The 18514-nt window shown below is 48.4% G+C and overlaps 1 protein-coding gene across 1 annotated transcript in view; it reads left to right on the top strand.

The window, feature by feature from the left end:
* The first annotated feature begins 1073 nt into the window (after window positions 1-1073).
* Window positions 1074-18514, top strand: part of Galnt16 (polypeptide N-acetylgalactosaminyltransferase 16) — an 85726-nt gene continuing 68285 nt past the window's right edge. The window contains exons 1-2 of the mRNA XM_076848307.2: window positions 1074-1138; window positions 1373-1659. Coding sequence (XP_076704422.1) covers window positions 1486-1659 — 174 coding nt within the window. The 5' untranslated portion in view covers window positions 1074-1138; window positions 1373-1485. The remainder of the gene's footprint in view (window positions 1139-1372; window positions 1660-18514) is intronic.

The following is an 18514-nucleotide window of genomic DNA, read 5'->3' as shown; positions in this document are numbered from 1 at the left end:
TCCCTGCCCACTGCTCCTGGCATTTAAGGATCTCCTGAGTCCAGACCTGCCCAGTCTTCCAGCCTCAACTCCCACCAAACCCTTACCAGGTCCGGCGCTATCTCCTTAACACAAACGCTTCCATCCTCTGGACCTTTGCTGGGGCAGCTATTCATGATCCTGTCCTCCCCTCCCCCTTCTGCCTCTTAAGGATTTATTCGGACTTCTCTAAGCAGCTTTCCTGGCAACTAAAAGAAGACCGCCTTGCAATAAATTATTTCTCTTTCTGTGATCCTTACTTCATCGTTTCCCATTTATTCATTGAGTGTTGACCTGTACCCCCACCCTGGGCTGGTCTCCTAGGGCTAATCTAGCCCACCTGGCCTTTTGTCAGGAGAGAGTAGTTCACACATGATTGTCACCGCCTCCAGCACCGGCGCAGAATCTCAGTGATGTGTCTCTCACCACCGTGTTTTGCACTTTGTCGAAAAGTGTCAGATGACTTGTAGAAGAGTGTCAGATGGTTTGTAGACTGGGCTCTTCCCACTAATTAGTCATGTGACCTCTGGGGAATCGCCGGGCCACTCTGGCTTCTGTTTTCTGATGAAATAGTGATGAAGATACCTCAGAGTTATCCAGGGGACAGCGAGGCAGGATGTAGGAAAGTGTCACAAAAGCCCGGAACCCCGGGCCAATGAAAGATGTACAGTGATTGTATCTCCATTCTCCTCGCCCTAGCTGCGAGACAATGTCGCTCCCCCTTCGCTCTCCCCGAATGTCAAGTGCACCAGCTTCCAAACCTTCCTCTGGGCGGCTCCCCCACGGATCGGAATCTAAGCTGTGGAGGGTTCCAGTGTAAACTCAGGACACCTCTCCTCCCTGCCACCTCTTCTCAAGGACTCGCGAAACACACCTTGAACCCCTCGCCGGAGCGCAATTCAGAGCGCCGCCCGGAACTGCAGCTCCACTGCGTGGGCCAAGGCCGGGGGTCGCGCATTTCTGGTCGGTGACTCAGGGCCTCTTGGTCCGGGGGTGGGGTGGGTAGGCGGGACCCACTAGGGCCGCGCGGGGGCAGCGCCGGGCGATCGGTCGGCGAGCGGTGGGAGACGAAGCTGGCTCCGACCGGTCGCCATTCCGCCGCGGGCGTCTTTCTTGTCAGGTACCCGAGCGCAGAGGAAGGCCCGTGCTACTTTCCATTCCGGGCGCTCCTTTACGGATGCGCAGCGGCCCGGGCCGCCAGCAGCAGCTGGAGCGCGGATGGGGCTCTGCGCGCGAATGAATGGGCGCCCGGGGGAAGCGCGGGCTGAAGGGCATTAGGACCGTGAGGATCGCTCCGCGCTCCTGTCTCTCCCTATCACAACCCCCCCACCTCTCTCCTTTTTCTGCTCTGCAGGACTGAGCAGCCAGGCGCAAGCGAAAACAAACAGCTGGGGCTGGTAGCGCCCCCGCCCCGGCCTCGAGAGCACGCCGGACCCGGCTCCCACCCTGGGCGCCCGGCCGCCCACCATGAGGAAGATCCGCGCCAATGCCATCGCCATCCTGACCGTAGCCTGGATCCTGGGCACTTTCTACTACTTATGGCAGGACAACCGAGCCCACGCAGCCTCCGGCGGCCGGGGCGCGCAGAAGACCGGCGGGAGGCCAGAGCAGCTGCGCGAGGACCGCACCATCCCGCTCATTGTGAGTACGCCCGGCGCGCCGGGCGGCCGGCCGGCGGGGGAGCCGCGGCGCGCGTCCTGCCCCCGCGCGGCAGCCCAGGGCGCGGGGCCCGCCGCGCCAGGCCGGCTTTGTATACGTTGGAGCATTCCTATTTGTTGTTATGGCAACCTCTGCCGGTCCGGCGGGGCCAGGGTGCACGGATGGAGGGAGGGTGACAGTGGGTGGGGGTTGGGAGAAAGTGCTGCAAGTTTGGTGGGCCCTGCGTGCACGCGCGACTGGGAACGTCGCGAATCTCCCGGCTCTGCGCAGCTGGGGCTGGGGGCTGAGGGGCTGCGGGTGTCTTGCCGGGGGAAGAAAGCAGCTGGCCCTTGAGCGCAACGATCAGGCGGTGGAAACCGCGCAGCTGAGCGCGTAGGTGGCTGTGCGCACTGGTTCTCCAGCCTCCTGGGGATAAAGGACATCGGGTGGCGGCTTGGGTAGGGAAGGGTCGCTAAGCGCTGCTTCTCATCCGGATCAACGTGGACCTTTTTCTTTGGCATTGACATCCTTCCAAGGGGGTTCTGTGGGTCAGGGAAGGGTCTTGTACTGTATGCGCCCCGCACTCCCAACCTTAGGGTTCACACTACAGTTGAGCCGGCTGTGTCCGCTCCTGGACTCGGCGATTCCTTCGCTTGGGGTCAGCTCCGGGACGGCTTAGCAAGCAGGGAAACAAAGGCTGTGTGGAATGGTCGGGGCTTTGGTGGAGCTGCGGGGCCCTAGGCGCTCTGGGGACCCCGGCGGTGGCATGCGGAGCCCCAGCCGTCCTGCAGGGGGCGTTCCTGTCGCCGCCTTCGCCCGGGCACCGGGTGACAGCTTCTTGTGGCCAGGCAGGGGCACCTGTTGAAGCAGGAGACTCTGAGACCCGCAGAGAGCGCACTCGAACGGGTGCGTTCTTCCAACAGGGGCCAGTGGTGAACGAGAGTCTCTGACTACCCTCCCGACAGACTGCTGGCCGCGGCAGCCTAGGGGAGCGAGGACCAGGAAGCAGAGTGGAGCCGAAGTAGGGGATTGGGGGAGGGTGCAATCCTGACGTGGAAAGATCTGGGCCTGGGAGAGGCGGGGTGAGGAGCTCCTCGGGGAGGTACAAGGTCAGGAGAGCTGAGGTTTGTTATCGACTAGCGTACTAGGTTCTTATCCAAAGGTGCCTCAGAACTCCAGGAACATGAAGCAATCGGTGGACCACTCTCATATTCCCATCCTGCCCCAGATTCCACTCTTGTTACCCACCTGGGAAGAAGTGAAAATCCTCAGCAAAGGAACCATTATTTCTGCAAAGGAACCTGACTTTTGCAGAAATAATGGGTTATGAACTTTATCCTAGATCCCAGTCTGGATGCATCTGTGGGGGCAAGCCTATTTAAGTGGAGGGTTTCCTTTTGAGCTCTGGATCCTTTCCCTAGGACACTGTTTCCAAAGCACTTGACAGTGTTTGGACTGAAAGCCTGGAGGAAAAGCCTCCTGTGTCAAGACCCCAGAGTGCTGAAGTCTAGGTTACAACTGGAACCAGCCAGACCAGTAGTGGCCCCAGACCCCAGGGAGCTCCCACACTGCCCTCATCCTAGCTGCCTTCATCTGGGAGAACTAGCCTGGGTCTCAGGGAAGGCCGGCCTGGGGCCAGGAGGGGAGATGCAAGCTGGCCAGATGCTGGTGACTGATGGGAGGAGGCTCTGAGTTGGAAGGGGAGAAAGGCCAAGAGAGGGTATCGAGGAAGAGAGAGGGCACGGTTAAGTCACCCAGACCCTCTTCTGCAGAACCATGACCCTAACCTTGCTGGGGTATCTCTCTCCTGCTTCCTCCCATGTGTGAGCCCTGGAGTAGGGACACTGCTGGAGGAGTACAACCCTTGTTTTGAGGGGTAGGAATTAGAGGTGGGGGGAATGTGCTGGCCAGCATCTTCTTGCCCCTCCTTATCACCACAGGTGTTAACTTGCTGCAGGTAAGAAAAGGGCTGAGATCTGGAAGCTAAGTTTAAAAGAGTAAAAGAGGATCAGGAAGACACCTGGGAGTCTGGAAGAGAAGTTGTAGGAAGAAAGGGAGAGTAATAATATCAGGGGTTGAAGTGACTGAGCCTTCTCTGGCCACTTAAGCACACAGCCAGTCCCTCTCCATTCTTAAGCTTTATCTCTGGAAGTTTTTTCCGTCAGCATCAGTGCCAATCACACACTGTCCTTAACACTGTCTGGTCTTATATTCCTATCTTTGAGTTAATTCACTTGAGTAGTTCTAAATCGAGCTTAAATTCTGCATGCAGGGACTGTGTTGGAAGCTCCTGGCGTCTCCACATTGGTGAACACAACAAGTCCTAATAAGAACTTCTTTTGCAAAGAAGTGCAATAGCATTCTGGCCCTTTTCTGAGAGCAGTCAATGGTCGAAGCTTCAGATACCTTTGATATTTCTTTGCAAGTCCACTCTGACTGTAAGTAAGGAGGTAAGGAAATGCAAGATCATGCATCTTTAGGAGTGGAATCCTTTGTTCAACTTGAAAGGGGCAGGTGCAGCTGGGGAATTGTTCTCCCTGGAATTGTAGCCACTGACTGTCCTTGCCATTTCAGGCAGGTCAGAATGTTGCATGTGGATTTTCAGATTCTTAGAGAATGAGGTGGCCAGTCCTGATTTCAGAAGCAGAGCAAATTCAGACAAGCATCATCATCGCTCCCCTGGGGAATCAAAGAGCTGAGCCGGGTAAGGGAAGGGCTGTGTAACAGGCTGCCCAGGCGGCAGCTCTGCCTTCTTACTGTCTGGATTGTTTGAAGCCAGCCAAGTTCCTTCTGGACTTCGGAGACACTTGTTTGGCATTGTGGGGTGTTGGCATGGCAACTGTATGGCCCGATTTCTCAGGGAGGTCCTGAGTTTTAATATTCGGGTTCTGCTGTCAGCCCATGTATCACAAATTCTGATGTGAAAAATTGGTTATAGGATTGGCAAAACTAAAGGGAGATCCTGATTCCATCATTTCTTTAGCTGCTAAGGATGGGGCAAGGTTTGCAACTTTTCTGTGTTGTGTTTCATGGACAAGGCAGTATACTGGGGACACATCCCTTGAATCTACACTGATGTACACTGTCAAGAACACCACCTAATGCAGGAGGCAGAACAGACATTTTGGGATCTTGAGCTGCCCAGTGGGGGAGAACAGTGTGGTTGTTTTGGTTTTGGACGCAGGTTTCCCATATGCCAGTTCTCTAACAGGTAGGCATGGGAGGCCAAGGTGTTATATGGACTTGTACTTTATTGGAAAAGACTACCCATTATGGGTGTCTTCAGCAGAGGTATACTCATTTGCAACAACCATCTTCAAATGTCAAACCATAAGAGATTTGGGCAAGAGTTTTCCTAAACTGGAGTTTCTTATCCTGAAATTGAGATACTGCTCAGTGACCATGGACAAAATATTGACCGTCACTGGAACTTGGTTAATCCGAGTGTTAAGTTTGGGTTGAATGATTGGCAGACTTTGTGGATGCTTTGATAAAACCAATGATAGTTTCATTCTTGAAGTAAGGAAAGGGCTTTAAGGAAGTTCTCCTGCAGGGTACTATGAGGTCTAGGCCATGGAGTGACAAGCCCCTGTCAGGGGAAGTTTCTAGTCACCCCCAGGCTTTTCAGGCATCTCCACCTACCTAGTAGGAGGGGACACCAATGATGGCTTTACTGAAAGCAGAGGATTCAGTAAGATCAGGATGAGTTTATATTTATAATGTGTGCATTTTGGTGTCATGGGAATGTGATTTGCCTAAATGACAAGATGATTTTGTATTTAATTTATCTAGATGCCACACTAAAGAAAGTGGGTGGGGAGGGAGAAGCACAAACACCCACAATTCCCTTGGCCAAAAGGTTCTGATTTAAAGGGCCAGTTTCTGGTCAATAGGGTCTGTCCCTGGGCTGTTGTTTTAAATACAATATCTTTATTTTGTTTACTTATTTTTATGTGGTGCTGAGGATTGAACCAGTGCCTCACATGTGTGAAGCAAGCGCTCTGCCACTGAGCCACAACCCTAGCCCTTCCCTGGGCTATTTTTGAGATCTCCCTGTGGGACATGGGGACAGCTCAGAGACATCTATATCTGGAGGGGGTGTTGACAGCCCAAGAGCCCCTTCCCAGGAAACCAGAGGCCCCAGGGCACAGGATTGGTCTGAAGATGCTTCTTCTCCTGACAGCCCCTTTATTTCTGTGCTATGACAGTAATTCCCCCACCAGCTGCTCTGGGGGCCATGGGAGTGGCTTTGTTCTCTTGTGGCTATGTTAGCTCAGAAAGCAGAGGAAACCCTGGGGTATAGAAATGCCAGTGAAAGGTAGACATGGAGGAGATCCTAGTGGGTAAGGCTAAGCCGAGCTACCCTGGGGGCTGTCTTGCTTTATAATGGAGGCAATCCCTCCAGGGTCAGAGGGGAGCACAGAGCCAAGCAGTTCATTACAGTGACGAGATTGGAGCTTCATACCCTGCCTGCTTCTTAAGGAGACCTGAAGCACCTTCCCCATGAGTAGCAGGACAAAAACACAGGAGGCCAAACAGATTCAGGACTTGAGTCTTCTGCGAAGAGGCAGGGGAGTCAAGCCTTCAGATGGGTGTCAAACAATGATTATATTTGGGCAGTAAATTCAGTTCACATCATCAGACAGCATGCTTGCCTGGTACCGTAAGTGACAGTGTATGGCCCTCTTTGAAAACCGATTCAAGCGGCTTGTCTCTGAACACCTGTGGTCCTTGATCATCTAAACCTGTCTAGCCTTCCTAATAGCCATGTACTCTGTATTATATTTATGGCAGCTACATTCATTGGATATTTTGACACTGTGTAAATATTTTACAAGGTTTACCTCTAAATTCCCTCAATACCCTAATAAGCTAGGTACCATTTTTAGGTCCAGTAACATATGAGTGAACTGAGGCTCACTCATAGTTAGTGAATACCTTGGAAACCAGGTGTTTCTGATTCTACAGTCCAGGCACACATCTTCTCTCTGGAGCATCTTCAGGGGAAGATTCAAGTCTGATGGATCGTCAGCCCTCCATCTCTTGCAGGTTCCACATCTGTGGATTCAACCAACTGTGTGGCGCACGCCTGTAATCCCAGTGGCTTGGGAGGCTGAGGCAGGAGGATAGTGAGTTCAAAGCCAGTCCCGGCAACTTAGTGAGGCCCTAAGCAACTCAGCAAGATGCTGTCTCTAAATAAAATATTAAAAAGGGCTGGGGATGTGGCTCAATGGTTAAACCATCCCTGGTACCAAAAAAAAAAAAAAAAAAAAAAAAAAGGAGAAAAAAATTTGCATCTGTATCAAACATGTAGACTTTTTTCCTTGCCATTAGTCCCTAAACAATACAGTAGAGCAACTGTTTACAAAATATTTATTTTACGTTAGGTATTATAAGAAGCTAGACATGATTTAGGCATACAGGAGGATGTGCATAGGTTATATGCAGATACTTGCCATTTTGTATAAGGGATTTGAACATCATTGGATTTGAGTACCCTGGGGCGAGTCCTAGAACTGGACTTCCTTTCAGATTCCTAGGGATAACCGTCAGTGAGTCTCTCCTGAAGCCCCTAGAGCAAACTTTCCTTTGTCTTCACTCCAGAAGCATTTGTTGGAGGAAAAATGCAAAAAACAAACAGAACAAAATGCTAACAGGTTGGGGATTTTTTTTTCCTCCTTTGACATTTTCTATAATAAGCATTTATTAACATTATAATGGTAAAGTCAATATCATTATTTTTAAAATATTTACTGACTGATTAGAATCACTCTTGACTCCTCAATTACAATAGAAACTTCTGCACATGTCATACACTGTGATTCTCTCATCAATGCTGAGCAGAGAACCAACATCAAAGGCAGGGGACTTATTTGAATTATTCGGTGGAGTTCCAGGGAATAGAGCTGGCCTAGTAGGTAAAAGTTATAGGGAGAGAGATTTCTTTGCAGTAGAAGGAAAACTTCTTTGCAGAACCAACCAACACTGGAGTGGTACAAAGGCTGGCCCAGTCTCTCCACAGGCCCTGTCACTAGATAAGTGCTTCCCACAGTACAAAGAGTTCAGAAATTCTTGAAATCTTTAAATTCTCATGAGGAATCAACTGGACCCACCTGCTTCTGTCTTTCCCTGAAATACCGTCTGGCAGAGCTGGGCAGCCCCCTTCTGCTAAACTAGAAACTGAAGGTATCTGTGATGCACACATGTGCATGCAGAAGTGTCTCTAGGTGGACTTCAGACATCTCAACCATCTAAGACCTCAAGGGAGCTACAAAGATCTCTGTGCAGGGCATTGATAGCAAGAGACAGGCATGGAACTTGCCAGAAGCCACAGCCTGGAAATCAACATTGTTCAGAAAAATCGGTTCAAGTTTGCTCTTCTCCTGGCAACCTTTAGCTTTTCCTTGGTTACAAATCCAGCAGATTAGAGAAGGTGAGGGAATTGCTAGGAGCTGCTGTCCATGCTGAGAAGTGACAGCTGACAGCAAAGGGCCAGGCCAAAAAGGGCCATGTGAGATGGGAGCAACCCCTCTCTCCATGCACACACTGGTCAGAATGCTGAAGGCATCATTTATTCATTCTCTTGACGATTATTAACCAAGCACCTACTATGTGCCAGGACTGTTAACCGCACTAGGGATAATAAAATAGAAATAGAAGTGGAATAAGCTAACATTCTAGTTGAGAGAAACAGAAAATAAACACATCAACATGATTTATTAGGTAGTGGGAAATGCTATGAAAATAAAATAAAGCCAATCTAAGAGGGCTGAAAGATGAGGGATGAATGGCCAGGAAGGGTTTCTCAGGTAAGCTGTGTCCTGAATGGAAGGAGAGTGTGAGCCATACAGACGTGAGACAGTGTGCCAGACAGCCACAGGCCCTCCTGGGTTCAATACCCAGCACTGAAAAGAAAAAAAAGATCCAGAGAGCCAAGGTCCAGGCCACCGTCCCAAGGGTGTATGCTTGGTGTCCTTGGCTGGGGCACCCTGAGCAAGTGGCACAGCAGTCAGTGCTAGTGGTCAGGTTATTAGGTCTCAGAGCCGCAGAACAGACAGGCTCAGACACACTCCTGAATCATCAGGAAGTGACAAATTATATTCCGTGTACAGGCGTGGTAAGTCAGGGAACTGTGTCATTCATTTCAGAAAAATTTCCAGCAAGATGATCAAATTTTTTTGTAACTGTTGGTTCTTAATGTTCTGTGGCTTGGAACACTTTGTTCCCTTATAATGTGTGATCAATGAGGTCCTTGTGTGTTTTGTGTGTGTCGTAGGTGGAGTGTGTGTGATATGTGTCTGTGCATCACATGTGATGTGTGTGGGTGTGTGCATGATATGTGTACCGTGTGCATTTGTGTGGGCTATATGTAGTGTGTGTGAGCTGTGTGTTTTGTATGTGTGTGTGTGACTGGTGAGGGAGAAGGGAGGAAGATGGTGCTTGAAGAGATTTAAGGGACAAAAGATAATGGGTCCCTTGTTGAAATATTGGAGTGGGGCGGGATGGGGGAGGACTCTGACTTTATGGGAGGGAGGATTCCTCTCCCTGGTGGCACCTGATCACATCTGCCTTTGTTTCCTGATCCGGTTTGCAGTGGGCTCTTCAGTCCTGTTGAAACTCTGGAGATGGTTTTCTGGCAATGTGGCGCTTGGAATTCTTTCCCCTTCTGTTCAAGCAGAGCCCCTGACCACCAAAGCCTTCCTCAGACCCCGCGGTGGGTACCTGTGCAGCCTGAGGCCTGGCAGGACCTGGGACTCCAGGCAGCATTTTTTCAGTCCTGTGTGGGTGCAGGGGGCTGCTGGGTTCCTTGAGGCTCAAGTGCCCGGGTGACTGGTCTGATGTGGCTTCATGTGTCCCTGGCAAGCCGCAGGTGCTTTATTTTTGTGGTTCAGGTCACGCATGCCCCGTCGCAAGCCGCTGTCAGTCATGCCCTTTCAGATGCTGCTTTCAAAGTCCAGATTTTCAACCCTTTATCTTCTCCCAGCAGCTCTGGCTTTTAACTTCTTTAAACAGACTGTCACGGAGGCTTCTGATACTTCAAGGCCTTGCATTCAAGGGGGTCCGGCCTTGTGTTTCCATAGCCAGAGGGAACCCATGTTACCCTCCAGAGTTGCCAAGTCAGAGGTCAGTTGGTGGCATGTGTGTGTTGGGGGGTGCTTCTGGCACCTCTCAAGTGCGACACCTGATTCTGGCTTAAAAGCCATCTTCCACCTCCCTGTGGAATCTCTCACTGGGGTTGGGAGGCTGGAGACATTATTCCAAGATTGGGGCAGAGCCCAGCTTGAGGTTCCGTGGGAAAGAACATAGGCTTGATCAGTCCCCAGATAGTTTACCAATCCAAGAGGCCAGATAAGAAAGGGATCCAAGAGAGGAGCAGGCACACACAGGGACCAGGGAGGGCAAACTGCCTTGGGAGGAGCAAGCCAAAAGGGATGGTCCAGGCAGAGTGGAGGCTGCCCACAGGAATGTTTTAGCACTGTTGGTGCCACTTGTGGGGGCACAAAGATGGCCAGGGCCTTCTCCCAAAACATGAAATGCCGTCCTCCCTGGATGCACCCCAAGATGGTCAATCCCACTTTTTTGTGTGTAACAGAGAACATAGCATCTCCTAAATAACCCTTCCAGACAAGGAGGTCCTTGAACCACACCTGAGCCTGGGTCTGGACTGGGGGCTGGGAGCAAGGTGGGGTGGGTCTGCCGCAGAACTCAGAGTATGGAGCCTGGTGAAGCAGAAAGCCAGCCCTGGGGCAAAACTGAGGGCAAGCCAAGCACAGGATTCGAGAAGGGGCCTAGGTAGAGAGTAAAGCTGAGTGAGAGGTGACAGGCCCAAGCAAGAGTGCCCTTAGGGTCCCCAGAAGCCCTCAGAAAAGTCATGGGGACTCTGAGAGAAGCCTGGCATCACTTGTGGGTGAGAAGAGCTCCCCTTATCTGGTCCAAACCTGCACCGATCTTAGAGTAGCCATCAGGCCCTTGTGGCTATTAGGTACTAAAATGTGGCTATTGCAACTGAGAAACTATAATTTTATTTAACTTTTGTTGATTTAAAATTTAAAATAGATGCTTGTTTCAGTTGTTGGAGAACTTTTATGAGTGGTTAGAAGAACTTCAATATGCAGAGTCTACATTTTAAAATAAAATTTAAAAATATTTAAAAAAAAATATATATATATAGTTGTAGATGGACACAAAAAATACCTTTATTTTTTATTTATATATTTTTATTTGGTGCTGAGTATAGAACCCAGTGCCTCACACATGCCAGGTGAGCGCTCTACCACTGAGCCACAACCCCAGTCCCAGAATCTATATTTTTAACTAAATTTTATTTATTAATATTTATAGTGAAAAATTTGTATCTAAATTGAAATGTACTGTAAAATTCACACTATATTTCAAAGATTGAGCATCAAAAAAAGATATTGAAATACTTCACTAATGTTCTTAATGTGTTGAAATGATACTGTTTGAATATTCTGAGCTAAATTATATATGTATGGGGGAAGTACTGGGATTAGAACCCTCGGCCTGCCAATGTGCTAAGCATGTTCTCTACCACTAAGCTACATTCCAGCTCCCTATATATTATGACAATTAATTTCACCTGTTTCATTTTATTTATTTAAGGTGGCTATTGGAAAAAATTTAAGTTACATACATAGTTTGTATTTTATTTCTGTTGGAAAGTACTGGTGCTCATAAAGTGCTAGGAGGTTATCAAGGGAAAGTCACGTACAAAGGGAATGGCTACACAGCCTTGTTTCCCTAGATCTCAGGCCTTCCGGTCCTAATCAGGCTGTGGGTTCCTGATTCACCATCACCTTTGGGCACAGGACACCTCCCAGCATGGACCCTAGTCCTCTTATGGTCATTAAAATCAAGGTCAATATTTCTTGCAGTCTTTTATTTTAGAAATCCCTTCTAAATCTTGATGTGGTAAAATGGGTTTTGGAGGAGGGGTAGGAGCTGCGGAGGCAGGAAGCCTTTTACTCCCCTGGAAAGAAGAGGGATTAGTTCCAGTCTGTTGCTTTTGGTGTTCTGTCTTTGTCCTGTTAGAGTCAGAATGACAAATAGATCTCAGCTCTGCAGCCAGCTCAGAACCTGGGGAAATGGAAGGCTGGGTCCCCGGGTGAGAAGGATTCCAGGCTGCATCTGGGCTGAGTGGGAAAGGGCTTGGGATCGATTCACTATGTCTGCAAAGGGCTTGGAAAGGGGTTCCAACCCATGTGCCTTATATTTACTAATCCTGAATTAGATGAAGTTGTCTTCTTGGAGAGATTTTTCTCCACTTTAGAGACTGGATATGCCACTTTGAAGAAGCCGGAATCAGGGTCACAGAGAATCAGACCATGGGCAGAAGAGATGATGGTCACCTCTGGGGGCCATCACCCTCAGGAGATGTGCACAATTTTAGTCAGCACTTCTGTTGGCAAAATCTCAACAGCCACTCCCCTTACTCCATGGAGATGAACTTGGCTGTGGTTCAGGGCCAGCTTTTGGGGACAGGAGGCAGAGCCATAAACCCAAGAAGGGCAGGACCGTGATGGGGGGAAGAGAGGAGACTTGGTCCTTTTCCTCTGTTTTCCTCTCATCCTGTCCTTAAAAGTAGGGATGTAGATTTGAGAACGTTTCCGGATTCTTGGTGTCCAATGTCTGCTTATGGCTTTGCTCAGGGGGCAACCTGGGATTGTGGTTGTCAGCACAGACACCGGAGCCCTAGCATCCGGACGTGTGTTCTAGTTCTGCCACTCGGTGAGTTATTGAAACATTCTGTGCCTGGGTTTTCCCACCTGTGGAATGGAGATGCTGGCAGGCCCCATTTCGGTGGATGGCTGTGAAGATTAATGAGTTAATTCACATAAACAGTTTAGAACTGTGCCTAGTGCACAGTACTATATAAGCACTGGTATATAAGTTGTTAGCAGTAACAGGTTGTTACAATTTGTAAACTTGTTTATTAGTTACCTAGTGCTGCGTAACATATCACCCTAAGACTTAATGGCTTAAAGCAATAAGCATTGATTTTCTCTCCTTGTTTCTTTGGACCAGGAATTGGAGAGTGTCTTGGATGGGTGGTTCTGAGTTTTCTCATGAGGTTGCAGTCACGTGTCAGCTGGGGCTGTAGTCACCTGTGTTTCTCTCATATAATTGGAAACTTGGTGCTCGATATTGGCAGGAGGCCTCAATTCTCCAAAAGGGCCTGCCTGAGTGTCCTTATGGGCTGATGACTGACTTTCCAGGAGCAAGCAGTCCAAGAGACTTAGGCCAAAGCTGCAAAGCCTTTTTTGGAGGGGCAAGGGGTACTGGTGTTGAACTCAGGTTCACTCGACCACTGAGCCACATCCCCAGCCCTATTTTGTATTTTACTTAGAGTCAGGGTCTCGAGTTGCTTAGCGCCTCACTTTTGCTGAGGCTGGCTTTGAACTTGCGATCCCCCTGCCGCAGTCTCCTGAGCTGCTGGGATTACAGGTGTGCGCTATCACACCTGCCTGCAAATTCTTCTTGACCTATCCTTGGAAATCACCTAAACAGAAGACTACTGTGATTTTTTAAAAATCTATTCTTTTAGTTGTTGAGCCTTTAGTTTTTATTCATTTAGTTTTATTTATTTTATTCATTTATATGTGGTGCTGATAATCAAACCCAGTACCTCATGTATTCTGGTCAAGCACTCTACCACTGAGCTACAGTCTCAGCCCTGCTACTGTGATTTTAAGAGATCACTGAGGCCGCTGGTTTGAGAACAGACTGAAGAAGGGCAAGAGCAGAAGTGCTTTCACCTGCCTGGATTGTACCTGGTACCTTCCCCCTAGCCATCACAATGGGCCTGTGAGCTGAGGATCCCTGTGCCCATTCACAGAGAGGGCACTGACTTAGACCCGGAAGGCTACCTGTCAGCACAGCCAGGATTCAGTGAGGCTGCCTGGCTTCAAGCCTGAGGAGACACCCACTTCTCAGGATACCACCACCTGATGCCCCAGCTTCCAGGGGGAAGATGGGCCCTGTCTCTTGAAGTCAGCACAGGGAGCCACAGAGGTATTGATGGGTCCTCAGCACTCAGCCGGGGCTATGGGAAAACAGAGGGACGGGGACAAGTTGGAATGTGTTATGGACTAGAAGGAGTTGAGGGGGCCCTTGCAATGGCGTTAGACTCTCCAAATTCCTGAAACTTCTGAGCTCAAGGAAAGTGTTGATATTACTGATGCCCCAGGGAGTTTTGTGCACTGGGAGCAGGCCCACCACCTGGAATGGATCCCTTACAGTAGGGAAATATATGAACTGTGTCAATATCTAGCAGTATAAATGGAGTTTAAAAACATGATGTTAGAGCTCGGTGCGGTGGCGCATGCGTATAATCCCAGTGGCCCAGGTAGCTGAGGCAGGAGGATTGCAAGTTCAAAGCCAGCCTCAGCAATTTAGAGAGGCCCTGAGAAGCTCAGCAAGACCCTGTTTCTAAATAAAATATAAAAAAGGGCTGGTGATATGGCTCAGTGGTTAAGTGCCCTCGTTTCAATCCCCAGTACCAAAAAAAAAAAAAAAAGAAGAAAAAAAACACAATTCATTGTGTATGTGTGTGCGCACACACACTCAGCATGCACATATATACTTCAAAGTATAAAAATTTACCATAGAGGATATACAGCACACTTAACGACAGTGAGTATGAGTGTCCCTAGAAAGAGACAGAGGGGGACCAAAAAGGAATTTGTCTTTATTTGTAATGTTTTGTTAATTTTTATAAGAGACATTTGTGAAGTAGATGTGACCATGCATTGACAGTTGTTTGTCTGGTGGTAGTGCAGGTAATTGTATTTCTAGTGTTTGTGCTTTCTGGAATTTAAAAAAAAAAAAAAAAAAAAAAGCCCTCAAATCTAGAGTTGGACGTGGTGGTGCACATTTATACCTGTCGGGAGACTGAGGCAGGATGATTGTTGGGGACTAAGTGCTCAAGGCCAGCCTGGGACATACATAGGTAGACCTGACTCAAAAACAAAGCAACAATAAAAAACAAACCCCAAACCTCTCAAATATAGTAATATTTTAAAAGTAAATAAAAGAAAGAGGCAGTGGCCCAGGGAGGCTGGGTCTCAACTGCATGAAAACAGAGAAGGAGGTGCAGCAGCCTGAAGGCAAGGTGCCCCCCCCAAGCTTGTCCCTCATGTGGCACTGCTGTCACCCACTGGAGGACAGCAAAGCCATGCTCAGGCTTTTCTTCTGAGCCTGAGACCAACCTGGCTGGCCTGTCATTGGAAGGTGGTGGGGGAGGGGAAAGCCCTTCCTCCCTGGGGGGCTCAGGAGAGCCAGGGCCCCTGGGACATGAATCCCAAAGGTGAGCCTCTGCACCCTTCCTGGGGATGAAGCCTTCTGGCAGAAAGATGTGCGATCAGAGACAAGGAGCTCTTACCTAACTGTTCTTTCATCTCCCTTTAAACAATAATACATGTTTAATACCCCAGAGACAGGAAATCAAAAGGAGGAGAACAAAATCACCTGCACCCCACCATTCAGAGCCATCACTGTTCATATTTTCATATTCAGGCAAATCATTGATTCGGATCTTTTTTGATTGTTGTTTTATTATTATTATTGTTATTATTATTATTTTGGTACTGGGGATTGAACTCAGGGCCACTTGACCACTGAGCCACATCCCCAGCCCTATTTTGTATTTTATTTAGAGTCAGGGTCTCACTGAGTTGCTTAGCGCCTGGCTCTTGTTGAGGCTGGCTTTGAACTCGAAATCCTCCTGCCTCAGCTTCCCGAGTCACTGGTATTGTAGGCATGTGCCGCCGAACCTGGCTTTTTGATTGATTGTTGAAGAAAACAAAAATTATAAATTTTATGCTGTTTGTAGCTTGCTCTAGTTAACACTGTCTCCTGGACACTTCCCTTTGCTGTGAATTGTCTTCATGATATTTCTTTATGGCTGTCAAGTGTCTCATTGTTCCTTAGGTTATATAATCACCCTTCACACTGAGTAGTTAAATTGGTTTGAATTATAGAAATTGTTATTTTAAGTAGAAATGGTCAAATATTGGCAGTTTCATGTGGTTCAACCAAACATGTTGCCCAGTGTCTTTCCTTAATTTTGCAGTGCTGGGATTGAACCCAGGTGTGCTCTACCACTACATCCCCAGCCTTTTTTATTTGATTTTGAGACAGGGTCTACTTGCTAAGTTGCTTGAGCTGACCTCAAACTTGTGATCCTCCGGCCTCAGACTCCAAGTACCTGGGATTACAGGTGTGTGCCACCACACCCAGCCAGTCTCATTTTTATAAACCTAATCCTGAAAATTCTTTTTTTAAAAAACATTTTTTTAGTTGTTGATAAACCTTTATTTTACTTATTTATATATGGTGCTGAGAACCGAACCCAGTGCCTCACACATGCCAGGCAAGTGCGCTACCGCTGAGCCACAGACACAGCCCTCAACCCTGAAAATTCTTGTAGGTCAATGTTTACTCATAGCCTTTAAATATCTGGAAAAGAAATTGTTGAATAAGATATCTAATTTTTAAATAAACACTGAATCTGACAGGGCTGGAATTAGAGTGAATTGAGCCACGCACCTAAGTACAGAGTCAGAACCTGTCTTTATCTAAAATGTTAGTATTTTATTTGTTAAAGATTTTTTTTTTTTTTTTTTTTTTGTACCAGGGATTGAACTCAGAGACACTCAACCACTGAGCCACACCCCCAGCCCTATTTTGTATTTTATTTAGAGACAGGGTCTCACTGAGTTGCTTAGGGCCTTGCTAAATTGCTGAGGCTGCCTTTGAACTTGTGATCCTGCTGCCCCAGCCTCTGGAGCTGCTGGGATTACAATTGAGCGCCACTGCATCCTGCTCATCATTAAGGATTTTTTGCATTAATTTTGATTATTAGAGATACTTCATTCAAATATGATGTGCCTTGATTACTGAGATGTTGGGGGGCCCCTGAAGCTAACCTGGGTGCCTTACTTGCTGCATTCTGATCTCGGTCCTGAGTGACACTGGTACCTGCCCTGTAGAATTATGTGGCAGTGCTCCTAAGTCTCTGGGACCAGCAGGCCCAGGCAGTGCGCTCAACAGGTGTGGGTTCTTACCCACGCAGACACTGGCTTTCTCACGTGTGTCCAGCACTGAGCCAGAAGCTGGGGAGGAATAGGACCCAGTGTCTGCCCTCAGTTGTTGGGCTCTGGCGGAGGCTAATGAGGTGGGAGGGCTGTCGCAAGGAGGTAGGGCACATGCTGAGTGTGGCTAATGGAGGGGACGTACCTGAGGGTGAGAAATCAGGCTGTCTTCACAGGAGCACATACTGGTTAGACAGGAAGAGAAGAAACATCAGGCAGAGGTGTGGCCTGAGCAAAGGCTTGGTGTGGTCACCCCAAATCCAAGGTCACCCCAGGGTGGAGGAGAACTGGGTGAGAAACAAGCCTAGGTGGTGGTAGGGAAGAGACTGTCATTCCATCTCAAGTGTTCTCTTCCCAAGCCACACAGACTCCAGGACGGCCCAGTCTAGAACAATCCACGCAGGCAGCCATTCTCCCTGTGTACCGGAAATAATGATGATGTTAATGTCTGCTATTGATTTCTTCTTATGATTTTTTAAATTTTTATTTGTGGTAAGGATGTGTAACACAAACGGTACCATTTTAACCATTTAGTAGTGTGCAGTTTGGTGGCATTAGGACATTCACACTGTGGCACAACCAGCACCATATTGGTCTCTGGAATTTTCTTTGCAGACTCAGACTCAGTTCCCAGGAAGCACTGCCTCCCACCCTCCCCACCGTTCTACCTCCTGTCTGTATGATTTTTGTTTTTCGATACTGAGAATCAAACCCAGGGGTGCTTAATCCTGAGCCACATCTCCAGCTCTTTTTTAGCTTTTATTTAGAGACAGGGTCTTGCTAAATTGCTGAGGGCCTTGCTGAGTTGCTGAGGCTGGCTTTGATCTTGTGATCCTCCTGCCTCAGCTTCCTCAGCTGCTGGGATTACAGGTATGTGCCACTGCACCCAGCCCAGGTGTATGGATTTGACTAACTTTGGTACTTCATATAAATCATATGTGTATGATATGGAATCACATCAACACTGACCCTTTGTGATGGTTCCATCCATTTAACATGACTTCAGGATTCATCCATGATATAGCATGCGTCAGAATGGCCTTCCTTTTTAAGGCTAATGAATGTCCCATCATGTGTATTCCACATTTGGCCAGCCCGCCCATCTATCCATCCATCCATCCACCCACCCATCCATCCACTCACACCTGGATTGCTCCTGTCTTTCAGCTCTTATGAAGAATGCTGCTATGAACGTGGGTGGAAAATAGCTATTCAAGACCCAGCTTTCCATTCCTTTGGGTATATACCCAGAGGTGAAATTGCTGGATCCTATGGTAATTCTATTTTTGATTTTTTGAGAAACCACTATACTGTTTTCTCATTTTTATTATTTTCACCAGATAAGGGAGCTGAGGCATCCAGCGCAGTGCCTACCCCTAGTAAATGTGCAGGGAACCTTGGTGGGCTGGATGAGGCTCATGGAGGTTGAGTAACTCCGTGGTAGGGGGGAAAAGATGGGCAGCACAGGATTCGAACTCAGAGACCATCTCCAGGGCCAAAGTCTCTTTGCCTCCAGGACGTGTGGCTCCCGGAGAAGCCCTGAGAGGGCCTGGCTCTCCTCAGAGAAGACTCTGTCTTTTCTTCCCTTTGGGGCAGAGGCTGGGGATACAGCCCTCTGGGGAGTCCCCTTCCCTTTGCTGCAAAGATTGTCAGTGATGGATAGGATCGTTGTGACTCTTAGGGAAAGAAAGGGGCAGGCAGGTGGCAGCTGCAGTCACCCGGGTTGAGAAGAAAAGCAACAGCTC

The sequence above is a fragment of the Callospermophilus lateralis genome, chromosome 3 (assembly GCF_048772815.1).
Source record: "Callospermophilus lateralis isolate mCalLat2 chromosome 3, mCalLat2.hap1, whole genome shotgun sequence".
Classification (NCBI taxonomy): domain Eukaryota; kingdom Metazoa; phylum Chordata; class Mammalia; order Rodentia; family Sciuridae; genus Callospermophilus; species Callospermophilus lateralis.
Note: the sequence above shows the minus strand (reverse complement) of the source record. Positions and strands in the feature narration are given on the sequence as shown.